The 16,380-nt window shown below is 39.8% G+C and overlaps 1 protein-coding gene across 7 annotated transcripts in view; it reads left to right on the top strand.

Annotated features, from left to right (window-relative positions):
• The window catches only part of bsna (bassoon presynaptic cytomatrix protein a), a 127,092-nt gene that overhangs the window by 27,673 nt on the left and 83,039 nt on the right, over positions 1–16,380 (top strand). For all 7 annotated transcript variants that reach the window (XM_086277168.1, XM_086277164.1, XM_086277169.1 and 4 more), the window contains exon 2: positions 11,567–12,943. In XM_086277168.1, the coding sequence (XP_086133294.1) occupies positions 11,567–12,943 (1,377 nt within the window). The remainder of the gene's footprint in view (positions 1–11,566; positions 12,944–16,380) is intronic.

Here is a 16,380-nt window from a genome sequence, read left to right on the forward strand (position 1 = left end):
GCAAATCAGCCTTTTTCCAGTCTTAAGGAAATGTTGCTGTTTATGTTAAATTTGCTAACTTGTTAAGGTCATAGGACAATGAAGATGGGGGTTAAAGAGACCAACATTGACCTTATGTGTTATACTGTAACTTTGTGATCGTCTTGTGGAGTATTTTTTTTATTTATTTTGTTTCTATATGTTGTTTGATTTGCCAGGACATACTTGTCAGATTAGCCAGTCGGCTATGTAAAAGCAGGACACACTATACAGCACTTGGTGGTCCATTCTATACTAGTGATCTTTTACACACACGTTTGTGTATGTCTGCACACTTTTAATTATCCTCAGAGTCCAAAACAAACTCAAAAATATACAGACGCTACTGATGTCCACTTCTATCACACCTCCACACACCAGAAGGCAGGATGTCGATAAAAGGATGAGAGAGAAGGAGAGAAAGCAGCGGCTGATGGAGAGGGAAAGACTGGCCGTAGGTGGTTTTTAAAAGGACGGCTGGGTGCTGTCACTGCATGATAAGACTGTTTGAGGGGAAGGTGATACAACTCGTTCACACTGTCATACCTCTGCAAACAGGTCTGCACCATCTGGCTGTCTGACTAGCTTCCTGGTTGGAGAGATGTCTTATCGGTCTCTGTGTCTTGAAGACTGCAGACACCCTTTGGCGCGATGTCCTCAATAATTTGTCTCATGAGGCTTTTTAAATCATCAAAGAAATTTAATCAAAGCAGAAACATTAACACGTTAAATCAATTAAAGAAACTTTATTGGCTAGTCATTCTTCCCTTCTAGGAAAAGTATGAAAAATCAGCACTTTCAACACTATATAGCATTTATAATATTCAAGCGATGTCGTCTTTATTATTCTGTAATGTTGCTATAGATAAAGCATTGCTAAAGCTATGTAAAAAGCTTTTATGCCAAACTCATTTTTTGGTGCAACATGATGTAAATTTAGTTTCAAATACAGTTTTTTGTGTGCAGAACATCAGAGGACATGGGTGTGACAGAGAGGTAAACAGATTGTGTTATCATTCATGTTTGTGTAATTCATTTCTAGCAAACAAACAAGAAACACCACTTTCTTTATCATTTGATTAAAAATGCATTGGAAATCCCATCATCCACCCCGTTCCTCTATTCTGTGTTTTTATCTCTTGCGCTCCTATCTCGCCTGATTTTTCTTTCATGCACGCGTTGTTTTTCTTTCCTTTTCCTGTCATTGTCTTTTCATTCTAATCCTCCTGCTCTTATTCAGCTTCTTCCTCTGCTCAGTCTGACCATTTGCATTTTTATTTTCCAAACATTTCCAAATGCTTTATGAGTTCTTTTTTCCCACCCAGCTGTCCATTGAAGAACCCGCGGTATTGTTCTTCAGTCTGACTCAAATCTATTATTGATTTAACAGCAGAGTTTCAACTGCAGGTTTTAATCACAAGTTGTGCATTTATACACACACCGACCCACACAGTACACAGTACTGATGCTCTCTAGCCCCTTATACTGTAGTAACCTTGTCCCTTGTGACTAACATCATAACCCAAACCGTCACACACTCAACCTCACACAACGTTCACATTGAGGTTGTGACCATATTAGATTGGGCCCGAAGTGCTGAGCCAGATTTTAATTAAGAAACATGCATTATATTGTAGTGTGGTAGTGGTCAATACTATCGACCAGTTGGAGTTATTCAGTGAGGAGAGGCTGTGGATGAATCGTCCTCGAGATGTGTGTGTGTGTGTGTGTGTTGGTGTGCAACCTAAGAAGTGAAACGTGTTTTATGACTTTCTCTTGGCCAGAAGCTTTCTGATGGTAATTGTGCTGGTGTGTGTGTGTGTGTGTGTGTGTGTGTGTGTGTGTGTGTGTGTGTGTGTGTAGGACATTCATCTGGACAAAGCAGGGAATGAACTGTCAGCTGTGGTGTTATTAGATCTTGAATGAAGGGGTAGTCTTTCTCTCTGTATTCAAATGGTACAATTTAAGGTTTGTGTCACCGTGTCCAAAGTCTATAAAGACTTTACGATTACAATGACCTCAACAAACAGGAGGACACAATCTACTGACACTAGGTTTTATAGCTAACAAACTATTACAGATTACATTTATTGTATTTATTATTATTATGATTATTAACTTAAGAAATGACAGTTTGACAAAATGAACGAATTATACGTAGTGCGTTGTTGACCTAGGATTATTATTAGTCTGTAATGAAATATGTACTCCCCATGTACCCCAGAGAAGCAAGTGGACAAAGTTGGGACAGAAGCTGGGAGAAGATTTGGTTCAACAAATATTAACGTGACCCACAAAAACTGTGCTGACCTGGCCTCCAAATACTCCAGGTTCTATATAGTCAGCATCTGGGGGCAAACGGAGGCCTGAAATGATAATGCATGTCCACAGCAACTGAGGCTATTAGGGTGAGACCACAAAATACCCCAAGGGAATGCATGCCCATAGCCCAGGGGTGGGCAATTCCAGGCCTCGAGGGCCTGGCAGGTTTTAGATCTCACCGTGGGTCAACACACCTGAATCACATGCTTAGTTCGTTACCAGGCCTCTGGAGAACTTCAGGACATGTTGAGGAGCTAATTTAGCCATTTAAATCAACTGTGTCGGTTCAAGGACACATCTAAAACCTGCAGGGACACCGGCCCTCGATGCCTGGAGTTGCCCACCCCTGCCATAGCCCAACAGCTCTGAGCTTTGTTGAGGGGGCTATGCAATAAATAAATGTTTTAACTACATTTTAGGGTAGAGCATGATGATTGATTCATGATAACAAGAGCTTGGTTTGCACCACACCTACATATAAACTGAATGGTAAAATTTGATGATACACAGAGATTTCAAAATCCACTGTATTAGGTACACAAGGTATTAGTTTTCATTAAGGTACATAAATCAGTATAGTTAAAATTCTAGTATCTAATCTGTCAAAGTGTCCCATTTCTGTCAGAAAAACACGTGACCCGCTCCTTAAACTCCTTAGCTTATTTTAATGTTGATGCCATCAATCTTTTAGTCAGTGCTGTGATGTGTGCTTAATGCTAGAATAAATCTTTGTCATTGATATATAATGTTACTACAAGATGACAAAAGTGTAGTTTTTAAAAAAAAAAACAATTGTTGATACAAGGATGAGATTTTTAAAGCATGGTGATCATCTCACTTTAAAAATAACCTCAGGTGTGCAGGTGTACTAAATCATGGATATCAATGTTTCCACTCTAATTAAGTGCAATATAGGCCATGACAGTGAAAGTTTTGGGTCTTTGAAAGTAAAGCAGCTAAATGCTAAAAAGCAAATTCAAACATTAATTCCTATATTACTATTACTTGGTGAGGGAAAAGGTGCAATGTTTTTAGCATTTATTTTTTACATTTTGTTTTAGTTTAAACTTATTAGCAGTAAAAAAATAGTAATTATTCGCTAAGCCTTGTGTGTTTTAACATGTGATGTGAGAGTTCACCTTGTTATTCTGTTGTTTCTGACATCTAATAAGTCTGTGTAAAATTTTCGGAGGGCTTTTAAGAGTTAAGTATAAACCAGGCAGGTGGTTGTGTTGGTGAAGGTTATTGACAAGGGGTAGGAATTGTAATGTATCAGTGAAATGTGTCATTGTGTTGTACTGGTGTGTTTCCATAATTAGCTGTGGAATCTGTGTGATTCACCACAGGAATACTTGCAGGATTGTCCGCTATCTGCGTGGAATATTGATCGAAACATTAGCCTGTTGCCATGACCGTGAGCAGCCAGACAAAGTGTTCGCTCACTGAAGTCATTGTGCAAAAGAGCCTCCACTCTATGATTAACTGGAGATAAACATGGAACATACAGTGGCAGCATGCCTCTGTGTTTCATTTAATATATTCCCATACCATGTAGTCATTCTTTTAGATGAAGTAGCTACATTAATGTGTTGAGTGTTCTTATTTTCAGGCATCTCTCTTAATCTCCATATGTTGAGAGCAAATGTATCTTAGAAGGTTCTCAGTAAATTCCGTGTATTTATCTACTGTATAAGAAACTGCACCACATGCTGTATATTACAGCATGTGGTGCTGTAATATACAGCACCACATGCTGCTTGGTTTGCACCACACCTACATATAAACTGAATGGTAAAATTTGATGATACACAGAGATTTCAAAATCCACTGTATTAGTTACATAAGGTATTAGTTTTCATTAAGGTACATAAATCAGTATAGTTAAAATTCTAGTATCTAATCTGTCAGTTTATTTATTTAATATAAATTCTTTTATTAAATTCTTACTATTGAAAGGAAAATTGTTTTTTTCATAAGATGAACACTGACAAATTTTCTCTGTAGCTTTTAAGCTATTTACCTGAAGCAATGAGAAACTGACACAGGAGCTTAACTAATATAACATTATGTATTATAAAATAGCCAATTCATGATAACAAAAATTCCAATTAGCAAACACAAACATGTTTTTGAATTTTGGTTTTGAATTATAGGAAATATTACTGTGAAATAAAGTAGAAACATGGTAGTTTTGCATTTTGTAACCCTGCTTGCAGCGTAATAGAAAAACTTAATGTGCCTTATAATCCAGTGTCCCTTATAGTATGAGAAATACAGTACTGTTTGTTGCCTATTATTACCCAAAGATGAACATGTCAACACAATGTTATACAGCAATTAACACGGTTGATACAAGACAATTACTTAGTAACTAAGTGGTAATAACTTGTTATTCCCCTTCTTGTTTCCTCCTTATTAGCCCAGTCTTACCACATTGTTACCAAACTATAATTTAAAGGGCTACCACAGTTTTGCACCAGGATGTAAAGTTGATTCAAATATGAATGAAAGTATTAAACATAGATTAAAATATAAATGGAAACATTTGAAAATGTATTTTTTAGATTTTCAAACTCACAATATTAGGTAAAATTGCTCTTAAGTGTTTCCCTGGATTTCCACAAACACTTCTACTATGATAAGCTTACATTGAGAGTATTTTCACTCCGTCTCTGTCTACTTCCCTCCTATTCTTCAGCCTGTAAAGCTCCACACTGTGCAGATTGACAGATCTATTAAAAGCGTTGTATGTAACCCTCAGTAGAGGTGCAAATGAATCCTGCACATGCATGTTAGGCTGTATTTTAATGGACTTTGTGTGTGAATATAGATAGAGGTGCACAATATATACATAAGCTCAAGCTCAACAACCACAAAAAACCAAACAGCTTCAAACAGTGGACATAGCCTTCATTTACTTTACCTCAAATGTGACATTTGTCACCACTCTAGACAATTACAGCTCATCTCAGATTCATTTAGGCAAAACATAACCATGCCATACGTTTAATCCTAAATAGACCCTTGCACTGTTTCTTTGCACAATGAAATATTTTAGCTACTGTAATTCTAAAGCGCAGCTATAACAGTTTACTTCTGCTCCTGCTGTGCTCTTTCATCCCCCGCTGTTTACTGGGGATGGTACAGTTTCACAGATACTCCCACAAAGACAACAGCTTCAACTTAGAAGTCAGGTTTAATTCATGTGACGACTCATACCTCAGTGCTGCGGACAAGAACCGTGGCATCAAAGCAAATTGAGCAAATTTTGTGGGATGTTTGAGAAAAAGTGTCATGCCACTGTACTTGAAAAACCATCAGTCTGAAAAACCATCATGTGGGTGAGTAAATCCTCAATGTGAGCTTATCTAAGGCAACATTATGACAAGTACCATGATGAAATAAAATCGACTGAGACTACCAGTGGATTCTGTCCTCTAGGTTTCTCAAATACTGTCGTTTTGCCAAAGATTGTTATAGGAGCACTGAGACACTGGTGTTTATTTCAGCCCTGCTTCACAGTCCAGCCCTGTATATGTCACAGAGTATACCATACACGTGCAAGTTTCTCTTAAAGTGCTAAAATGCATGCACGTAATCCTCGATTCCTTTAGCATCTCCAAGGTGGTCAAATGAAAGAACACTGTAGGACCTATTACAAGGTGGTGGGGCTTCTGCTCTTGTGAGTCTGCATTAATTCTGGTAAGATGCCCTTGAACAAGGCACTTGTCATCCAAACACTTAAGCTGCTGCCACTAGCATAGGCCTGTGACTGCTGGCACTGGACAGCTTCCAGGTTATGTACTCAGGATTGAGTGTGGTTCAAGACAGTCACGGAGTACTGCATGGGTGTTCACCTAAACTATCTCTTGGATTAAAATACATTTTCATAACAAATACAGATCGATGAGGTACTTTTACTGTGCTGAAAAGAGAAATGTCGAGAAATGTTTGGCAGTGTTGCGGCAGATGATGTGGTGAATCACACGTGGAGTTTTCTCTGTGAAACGGCGGTAACACCTGGTCAGTAGTGTTTGGAGATAGGTAGCATGAATATTTTATGCTGACAGCTGGTCAGTGTGCATGAGAGTGTGTCCCCTATGTGTGCGCGTTTTTCAGTGTGACTAAGTTCATATTCAGTTGCCAGTTTCATGCTTTCACTGAGGTACTCTCGACTGAGTACAGAACATAGGCTCATTTTTAAAGGTTAGTATATGTATGCATGTGTGTATACATATATATTATTTATATTACTATTGCTGTGTTCTACATGTGAAGTACTCTGTGTAATTCAGGCAGTTTGAACCTTGCAAATCAACAGGATAACAACATTAAATGTATTAATGAATTTATTCAGCCTCATCTGTCTAGTTCCTATTAACTGTTTTCATTAATTAGGAGATAGCGAGAGAAAAACAAACAGAGATGTGCGATAGTGAGAAAGGCAGAGCCATGAAGACCTCACAGACTTCCTCCTCTATGCTGTTTTAGCTCACTGATTAGATCTTGACCCTCCCACCTCCTCTTGTCTTCTCTGTCTGTGTCTCCAGGCTAGTTAGTTACAAATTAGAGTCACAGTGAACTTCCACTTGACTCCTGTACTCAAAAGTAGAGCTTCATTGTATGTTCTTCGTGCATCTGTCCCAGCCACATTTTGATGGATTTTGCACTGGCATGCCATTCTAATGACTTCATTGTTTAACCCTCTATGCTCCCTCCCCAGCTGTGAATCTTCTTATTTAGATCTTTAATCTAAATTAATTTTTTAGCCCTGGCTCCTATTCTTTTTATTCCTTTAGGACTAACAGATGCCTCTGCGTTCACCGTGCTGACTTGTAAATGATTAAAGATATTGATTGATGGTTCACCAGAAAGTATGGGGGGGTTACATATTCACCAATTCATTCTCTTAATTGCCAAAATGGTTTTCTTGCTCATATTTAACTGTCTGCTATAGTTTGGTTATTTGAGTAAACACAGTTTATCTATTTCTTACCACCTGCAACATCTGTATTCATTTGGGCAACATCAAATGAGTCTCCCTATCTGCATTACAGCATCTGTTCAGCTGTTTGACACCTCTGGCCCTGTTAAAGATGAATCCAATTGTTTTCACTGCGATCATATTGTGTCGTAGAGACACAATACTGACAGAGATCAGCTTCTTAAATAGACAGACCTGACCTTCAGGCTAATGACTGTTGCAAGAGGAGCTGAGACCTCCATGTGTGTGGGTGGAGGTGTGAAGTGTCTACAGAGAAATAAGAGTGGTAGCAACAGAAAGAGAAAGTGAAATGTGATTGAGGAAATCAGAATCCTTGAGGAGAGCTGTGCTTCTCAAAGTGGAGATAAGAGGTTACAGTTATAGTCTGCAGTGTGCTTGTTTTTCTCGGAAAACATCATTCACAGTCTTGTAAATAAGTCTGTGGCATTTACAGTACTTTTATATGTTTTTAATTCACCAGACCTTAACAACAGGTCACTAGGTTATGTTATTCTTCTTAATAAACATATTATGATTCATTTTTTGCACTGGTAAACAACATATTCTGTTATTAGGCAAAATGTTCTGTATATAAATGTGTGTATTTGTAATATAACGAAGGGCACAGGCCGAAACGTGTTGTTCCAGTAATAAAGCTGTTCTTTATACTATTCTTTAAGTTTTATTGGCGCTTCAGCCTCAGGAGAAACAGTTCTTGCAGACATATTTGCACCAAGAGCTAACAAAGATTAGACTGAAAGCAATTCTTCTATCATATGAAGGTCAAATGTGCTGTGCTATTGAAAATGCTTGAGAACAGGAAAGCTCTCTTGCAATTTATATCATGTAATAAGTATGCTCTTCCATTTAAATCTTGATTCATGTTTCTGTGATGTATGCATAAGAAGCTACAATGCAGAGAAGCCCCCCGCCCCCCTCCCATTTTTCCTCCTGTGTGAGTGTGCAGAGTCAGCATTGTTGGAGATTGTCAGGGCTCATTTTCCTCCTTTCAAAAAAAAAAATACATTTTCAGCTATTTATTCTTTTGATAACTTCTGTGGGTCTGGGAAATGGTCTGAGCTAAGCAGCACACCACATGCAAGCTGACTGGTAGAAATTTGTGAACACAGACATGAGTCTGTTTTTCAAGTCTGCGGGCCTTCACGCCTACAGTAACCTTAAAGTTAGTGTATTAATTAAGAAATACAGTAATTACAAGGTTGAATTCCTGCTGTTGATTGGATTTTAGCATTGTAGCATTTACTATATGAAGCACCTTGACACCAGTGTTGTTGTGGTTTGGCGCTATATAAAATGGATAATATCGAGTGCACATCTTTGGATTGTAAGACATTTCCTCCTGTTGCACTTCAAGAGGTTACCTTACTAAAAACCTCTGATAGATCTACGTCTACAACTGTTCATGCTTTACTATGTGAAACTAAAGCTCATGCACAAGTGCTCATGCACTCATGCACAAGGAAAAGCCTAGTTAGGTCGAGTACAAGGAGTAACAAGATGATGTGACACCTGCGAAGAGCTACATAAGAGTCAAATTTGATTACTGTTGACAGATGGAGGACAAAACTAGAGGTTAAAAAACAAACATAAGAAGTAGAATTAAATGAAATAAATATTCATAATAAAACAGGAAATGACTAAACAGAACCTGAAACCAGCGTAGCTCCAAGGTCTCTTAATGAAATGGGGACTTGAAATACAGCAGCATCATTACGATGCCCTTGATTTTCTCTCACTTAAGGATAGTTGGTTTGGAGCGGCACAAATGCAGTGTTAGTGTCCAGGGAGGAAGAGGTAGAGTCTGAATTAGAATGGGGCCAATATCATGCCAACCAACTTGCAGGCGACAAAGTTGTGAGCTCCTTTTGTAAGCCGAGCTTTTTTGTTGTGATTCTCTGTCACTGGTAGAGTTCTGTCTGAATGATTAGATGTGATTGGTTCAGAGCATGCTGATCACACCCTTTGTAATTTTGCATGTACAAAAACCAATGTACCCAGTGAGGTTTGTTTTGTACACCCCAGACTTAGTATCCATTGTAGTTTCCACTTGGTTTTTCTGTTCTGTGTTTAAAAAAAGGGCAGAGTTATCATCACTTTTGTGTAAATTGTTGAACAAAACCTGTAACTCCTGCACAATTAGCAAAGACATTGTTCCTCATCTGTTACGGCACAGGTGCACGTGCAAAGGATTCACTGGTTTTAACCACATCGTGGAAGCTCAGATTCTTGTTTGCTGTGCTGTTGATTAAGCTTGACATGATGAGAGCTGAAGAGCTGCTGGGATTAAAAAAACTGCTGACTTCTTTCTCTCCACTGTTTGCTTTTTCCATCTCCTCCCTGTTCTTTCCATCCCTCCATTCTTCACTGCATCCCTCGTTCCTTCCAATGTCTCTTGTGATGTAGTGTTTAAAGCAGAGGGGTAGACAGGGAGACAGGATTAAAATCAGTCCCCCCTTCTCTTCCTCCTTATCCACTTCTCTTCTTCTTTCTCCCCCTCTGCATCTTCATCAGATGTAATTATGACAACACAACATAGGAGGACCGTGCACAGCAAAATTAGACTTTTAAATTTCTTTCCACTTTAGCTATTTGAGGAACGAGACCTACATTTTCAAACTGATCAGAAAGAGAACAGAAAAATGGGATAAAGATGAAAACAAGAGGAGGAAAGAAGAGAGAATTAAAGAAGAAAAACAGAGACAGAAGAAGCAGATGCTAGGTAGGAAAGCTAAAGAGAGAATATGTTAAGGAGGAACAGACGATGTCGGGGTGTAGCGATGTAGCTGTAACGGAACATGGGATCAGTAATGCTGTCAAGCTAGAAAATGCCAGACAGCAAAGCAGCACAGTGGGAGAAATTGCTTAGTTAGGGTATGTGAGTGATGCAGGCTTTTTTCTCTCTCCTGTCCCAATGTTTGCACATCCTACCCTTTAAATTCAAGGAGCCAACTTCCACTGTACCCCTTTGCAAAAAAATTAGAAAAGGGATGGGTGGGTAGGGGGGTGTTATTGAACAGCGGGTGGGGTAACACAGTACATCTGCGCATTGCATTGTGGGAAGAAAAGGGGATGGGAGAAATGCATGAAACGTGCAGAGATTTACTAGCTTTGCTCTGACTGCAGGGGAGCTAAAATAGCACTATTTATGGCAGCAAGGTAGCAGTGGTGAATGCAAAGCTACAGTTGGAAAGACAGGACAAGAGGAGACTGGCACAGCTGAGAGAGGAGCTGGGTTGTTTTCGCAGTCGGGAGAAATTAGAGAAGCAAGCAAGGTCCGGACACAAGGGAGTATCAGCTCTCATCTGGAGGAGGAAGAAAAGGAAGGAGGAGGACAGAAGAAGAGGAGGAGGAGGAGCAGGGTGATGCTTTATTTTTATTTTTAGATGGTGAGGAGTGTTGCATATTTGTTTCATTTGACTGTATCTCTTTGTACATCTGTTTGTATCTCCTTTGTGCTCATGCTGTATCTGTATGGTAGCATGTGCGCATACCTGTGTGTCTGTGTGGATTATGTTTTTTGGCACATGTGAGGGATGCAATTCTTTTCACTTCGGTTGCAGTTTCTACCGTGCTGTCATTAAGCATTGCAGTCAGTTTGTGGTTGATTTCTCTCCCTCTGGTTCTAATTGATAACTGCTATATTGTCTTTACATAAGACATCTATGGAAAGACTAATGAATCATATTTCATGTGCAAGTCGGGTGAATGAACACAGATTATGTGGTTTGGGTGGAAACTAGGAACTAGGAAACTAGGAAACACTAGTGTGTCATGTCTGAGTCATCAATAATATTCAGAGGAATCAATAGTAATCACCTTTGAAAGAAAATATGAATTAATTATAGTGATAGCTCAATGGTAACACTACATCATTAACGTTCTTGAGCCTTACTGACCCTTCCAGTGTTACACAAAGAATTGTTCAAACTGACAGATACCTGATTTACGTTTCAGTGGTAATGCCAAAGATGTGGTCAAGGAAATTACATTGAACCTATTTCCATTTAGTTGACTGACGTATTCACAATACAGTCACCATGCGAATATTTCACTCAGAACTAACTCTATAGTGCCAATGAAAGACTTCGACCAAACTGTTGCCAAAAACTATGTATGCATTATTGTTACAGAGACAAAGTAAAATGGCTTTTCAAATTGAAAAAGTGGATTTTAAGCATACTCATTAGTTTTTTTGTATTTTTTATTTTTTTTTGCCTGCAGGTCCAGGAATGGCTGTGTCTGAACTGTCAGATGCAGAGAGCTCTCGGCATTGATATGACCACGCCTCGTTCTAAGAGCCAACAGCAGATTCACTCTCCGTCCCACCAAGCCAAGCCGATTGTCCAGCCTCAGCAGCCTGCGCCTCAGCCAACACAGCCGACAGCAGCAGCGCAGCCAAAATCTTTGGCACAGAGTCAGCCCACCCAGCGGCAGCAGCAGCAGCAACAGCAACCTCAGTCTCAGCCCTACAGCCAGACTCAGCCCTACTCCCAGTCGCAGCAGTATCCACAGTCTCAGCAGCAGTCATATGCTTCATCACAGCTAGGGTCCCAGACTCAGTCTTATACATCCCCTGGCTTACAGAGACATCCAGGCCCTGGTGGCTCCCAGTCTCATACAGGGCCTTCTCAGCAGGGCATGAGATCTGATCCATACTCCCAGACCGGTCCTGGAGCTCCAGGAACTATTAGAGGTCCCACAGGAGGCTTTAGCCAACCAGGGGGTCCTCGGATTCCTCACCCTGGTGCAGTACCCCTCCCTGGTTTGACCAAGGCACCTTCCCAACCAGATTTGGGTCGTGGTTCCCCAATGCACCAATCTATGGCACGCCACGACCAGACCAGAAGTGCTGGATCCTCCCCAGCCCACAGACCTCAGAGTCAGGCCCCTCCTGCCCAGGATGGCCTGACCAAACTGTTTGGCTTTGGGGCATCACTGCTTAATCAGGCTAGTACCTTGATCAATGTTGACCCGCTACCTACCGCCTCCACCCAGCCAAGCCCTGCACGAGGCAAGGTGGTGTTCAGTAATGCAACACCTGACAACAGGCAGCAACAACAAGGGACCACCAGTACTAAACCATTCACTATGGGGGGTCCTCATGCTCCAAGCCAAATGGGTGGTCCTAATGTTCAAAGTCAAATGGGAGGTCCTTATGCTCCAAGCCAAATGGGGGGTCCTCATGCACCGAGCCAAATGGGAGGTCTTCATGCACCAAGCCAAATGGGTGGTCCTATGGGTGGACCCCATATGCCAACCCAGAAGCAACAGCAGCAGACCGTGCCCCAACAACAAGAAATGCAGAAGCAGTCACCTGCTCATCAACAGAAAGGACAGCAAGGACAAAAAACACAACCACAAGGACAGCAACAGCAGAAAACACCTACTCATCAGCAGAAAGTGCAGCAGAAGCAGGAGCCTGTGGCAGCAGCACCTGTGGTTGCTCCAGAGCCTGTGAAACCCAAAGTGAACTGTCCTCTTTGTAAAACAGAGCTGAACATCAGTAGCTCTGACCCACCTAACTACAATACCTGCACGCAGTGTCACAGCCAAGTGTGTAACTTGTGCGGCTTCAACCCAACACCACATCTGGTGGAGGTAAGAGGAACGGAACACCTACAGACATCACACTGAACACATGTTATTGCAGACATACAAGAACAAAAACTCTACTAGTACAAACGCCGTCAAATTTACTTTTCACCAAACAATCAATAACATTCAACAAGCAGATAATGTTCTTCATTCCACTGTTGAACCTAATCCTCTTCACTGTGTGGATGCCGTTAGATGTGCAGCTCGTGTTTCAGTTTCTCTAAAAAATATATATTTTTCTTAAGCCTTATCCTTTATCATGATCTGTTTTTTCACTCAGGTTTTCATTTTACATTTTCGTTTTCTTTTTATGATATAACAAAGATGTTGTTTTGTTTTATTCCCGTTTCTTCATTTCCATCTTACTACACCTGCTACATTTGTATAAATTTAGATGTCCCTCCTGAATTCATTAATTGTTTTTATTTATGAGTTTTTCGTTACTTCTACTAGAGTTTTCCATATCTCGTTTTAATCCCTAACTTCCCCCTTTCCATTTTTATTTTTTGGATGTTCTGAATGTTTACACATACAGTTACATCCATAAGTATTTGGAGATGGGACTAAAGTGCAAATGCAATGGGTTTAACTACTTAGCAATGATACTGATTTTTATACATAGTCGTCTATTTTCTGACCATCACTAAGCAACATATCAACAACAATGCATTCATGCAAATGAACTGCATGCTCTGTGGTCAAATGTTTGTGCATGCTGGAGGTATTTCCCCTTTTTGTTGTGATCAGTGTTGGGGTTGTAACTCAGAAAAAGTAATGTATTACATATATTGCAAAGAACATTTTCTTAAAAGTAATGTAATAGATTACTTAATTACTCCCAGGAGAACGTTTTCTTTGTAAAATGACCTGAAGCACACTGTCTCATAATTACCATTTAACAATATAAACCAGAGTCTACAGCCCCACACACCAACACAAATCTCTAATGAGGACACATGTGTGATCTTTCTCTCAGTATTTACAGATAAACACAAAGCTGACAGCATAGAGCAAATATGAAAACCAGCACAAAGAGACTTTACAGTAGAATCGTCACAGTGATTCTACTGTAGAAACATGAAGAGGTAGAAACAGAGGCTACAGCCTGACTTCTTATCAGTTTGTTACCTGTTAAGTTCAGGGCTGGGGTCGGCATTTGCGCAGCTTTAACATCACTCTGGGTTCTTGGCTAGGTTAGCATTAGCATGCTGTCTGTGCAGATGTTTGCAAAGAGCTGAAGTTGTGTTAGCAGCACAATGCAGCTGTTTCTGTCCTGGGCACAGTTTAAAATGGCCAAAGGTAGAACATGAGGTCAGGAGTGTGGCCTGGCAACACGATAAAGAAAATTCGATCATGTTAAAACTTGCTGCTTACAAATAAATAAAATCTAACTCGGGTATACTGACCAAAGAAAACCATAAACTGTGTGTGCACAGCTTGTACTGACAGTATGTGCTCCTTTCACCTTTGTATTTGATCTAATTGAACGTGGTTTTGTTTCAGTTCATAAATTTACATTAAACAAAAATTTCGAAAATTATTCAGAAGTTCATTCTTTAGTTAATGTGTTATCTCGTTATCTAAATTAAGTACCACTTCTTTGCCTCTCTCCGCTGTCCCGCTGGGCTACAGTAGCCTGTATTTAACCCACTTTTCTCAATAAAGATTAGTAATCATACTAATTGTAACACAGAAACATCTACATGTACAGTAGTGAGATTCATAACAATATTCTGGAGTTTTTATGTATCATAATCCACTGTGACATCAGCACCCCTTGATCTCTCTTTCTTTTCTTCATGTCACCTTAGATGGACTGCCGTGCACATGTCGATGAATTAAAATGAATGAATGATGAAATAAAATAATATGTAGCAATCCAGTGAGCTACGCGTTGAAGACAAAACACAAGAGGAGAGAAAAGACTGTTCCTAGGAGACCCATAATCACAAAACATAGACATCCTTTTCTGTTTCGCTGTCTTTGTGTCTCCCAAAGTACCTCTGCTCATGGTATAAAGAAACAAGCGTAAAGGCCAACCGCCCTCTCACCTTCCCTTTTATCGATCCAGTGCAGGCTTAGAGTTGAAAAGAGGAGAGAAAGCAAGAGAAAAGAAAAGATGGCAAGTATTTCAGGAAGTTAGAAATAGAGGAAGAAGGAAAAGATAAGGAACAAATGTCGCAGAAGAATAATGTAAGAAATGGAAGGAGAAGGGGGGAGTGTAAGAGTTGAGAAGGTAAGTAATAAAGCAGAGAAGGAAGTCAGACTGAAAGGAAGGAAGGGACTGATGAAGGAAATGCATGAAAGAAAATAAGCAAGGATGCATGGAAGTCAGTGAGTCTGGCAGATTTACAGAGACTCATGGCATATTTACTTTGAGGCAGTTTAATGCCTCCAAGGTCTTTAGTACTTAACAGTACTGTGAAGTGCTTGCCTCATAATAGACCTAGATATAATACACAGGGCTATATATAAGTGCCTTTACTATAGTATGCAGGACGGTGATAAATACACACTAACACAATAACAAGAAGGATTGGGCCATATCATTGAAGATACCACGCTTATTCATAAGTGGACTTACTTGGACTTACTACCTGTAGATAGCAAGTAGATGTGTGTTTCTTTGCAATGTGGGTTAAGGCCTGCAGGTCCTAAAAAGTGCATAAAATGAGAAAAGAGAAGGTGGACACAGAGAGAAGGAGTAGAAAAGTGATATAACAACCATATAAAATCATTTCTTTAAGCCAATTAGAGTCAAAGATGATGGTGACAGCATATTCTACTAACTTCTGAGCTCTCTAAAAAAAGGCAAATTATGAGGAGAAAAGATGGGCATCATCATGAACATTAGTCATTATAAGCATACAGAAAAAAAGTAGAAATAGAAATGGACAAAAAGGTACATTATTAATGGAGAGAAATTCTTAGAAAATGTTAAAAAGGAACTCAAGGTGGAACTGAGATGGATGAAGAGACATTCATAGAAACAAAGGAGGAATAAAAAGGAAAATGAATAAAGTGGGACAAAGAACAGAGCAATGGTGCAAACAGTTAGAAAGAGAGCTTGACAGCAGCTGAGAGGAAACCAGACATGTAGACCTGAATCGTGTACAGCTTTTAGTCCAGAGGGAAGACAGGCACTAGTGCACACGCACGCACACACACATGCAAAAACCAGTAATTAGAACAGTAGGACAAAGAAGAAGGTAATAAATCAAGCAAGTGAAGCAAAGAGGGATGAGGAGAGAAGCCAGCAAAGAAGTGATGATATCACAGATGAACTGCATGTACAGTCATTTCTATACCTGATAACGATTCCCATCAGCTCAGTTTTTACAGTTTATCTTAACTCTTTGTGATTTACTGGATACATGTCTCTGACAAACAAGTCCTATATGTGTAAAACTTCTAGATTATATTGGAACAGCAAATGGAAA

The sequence above is a fragment of the Aulonocara sp. 'chitande type north' Nkhata Bay genome, linkage group LG20 (genome assembly GCF_057382095.1).
Source record: "Aulonocara sp. 'chitande type north' Nkhata Bay isolate Kocher_YH1m ecotype deep benthic linkage group LG20, A_spYH_male_GT1.1, whole genome shotgun sequence".
Classification (NCBI taxonomy): Eukaryota; Metazoa; Chordata; class Actinopteri; order Cichliformes; family Cichlidae; genus Aulonocara; species Aulonocara sp. 'chitande type north' Nkhata Bay.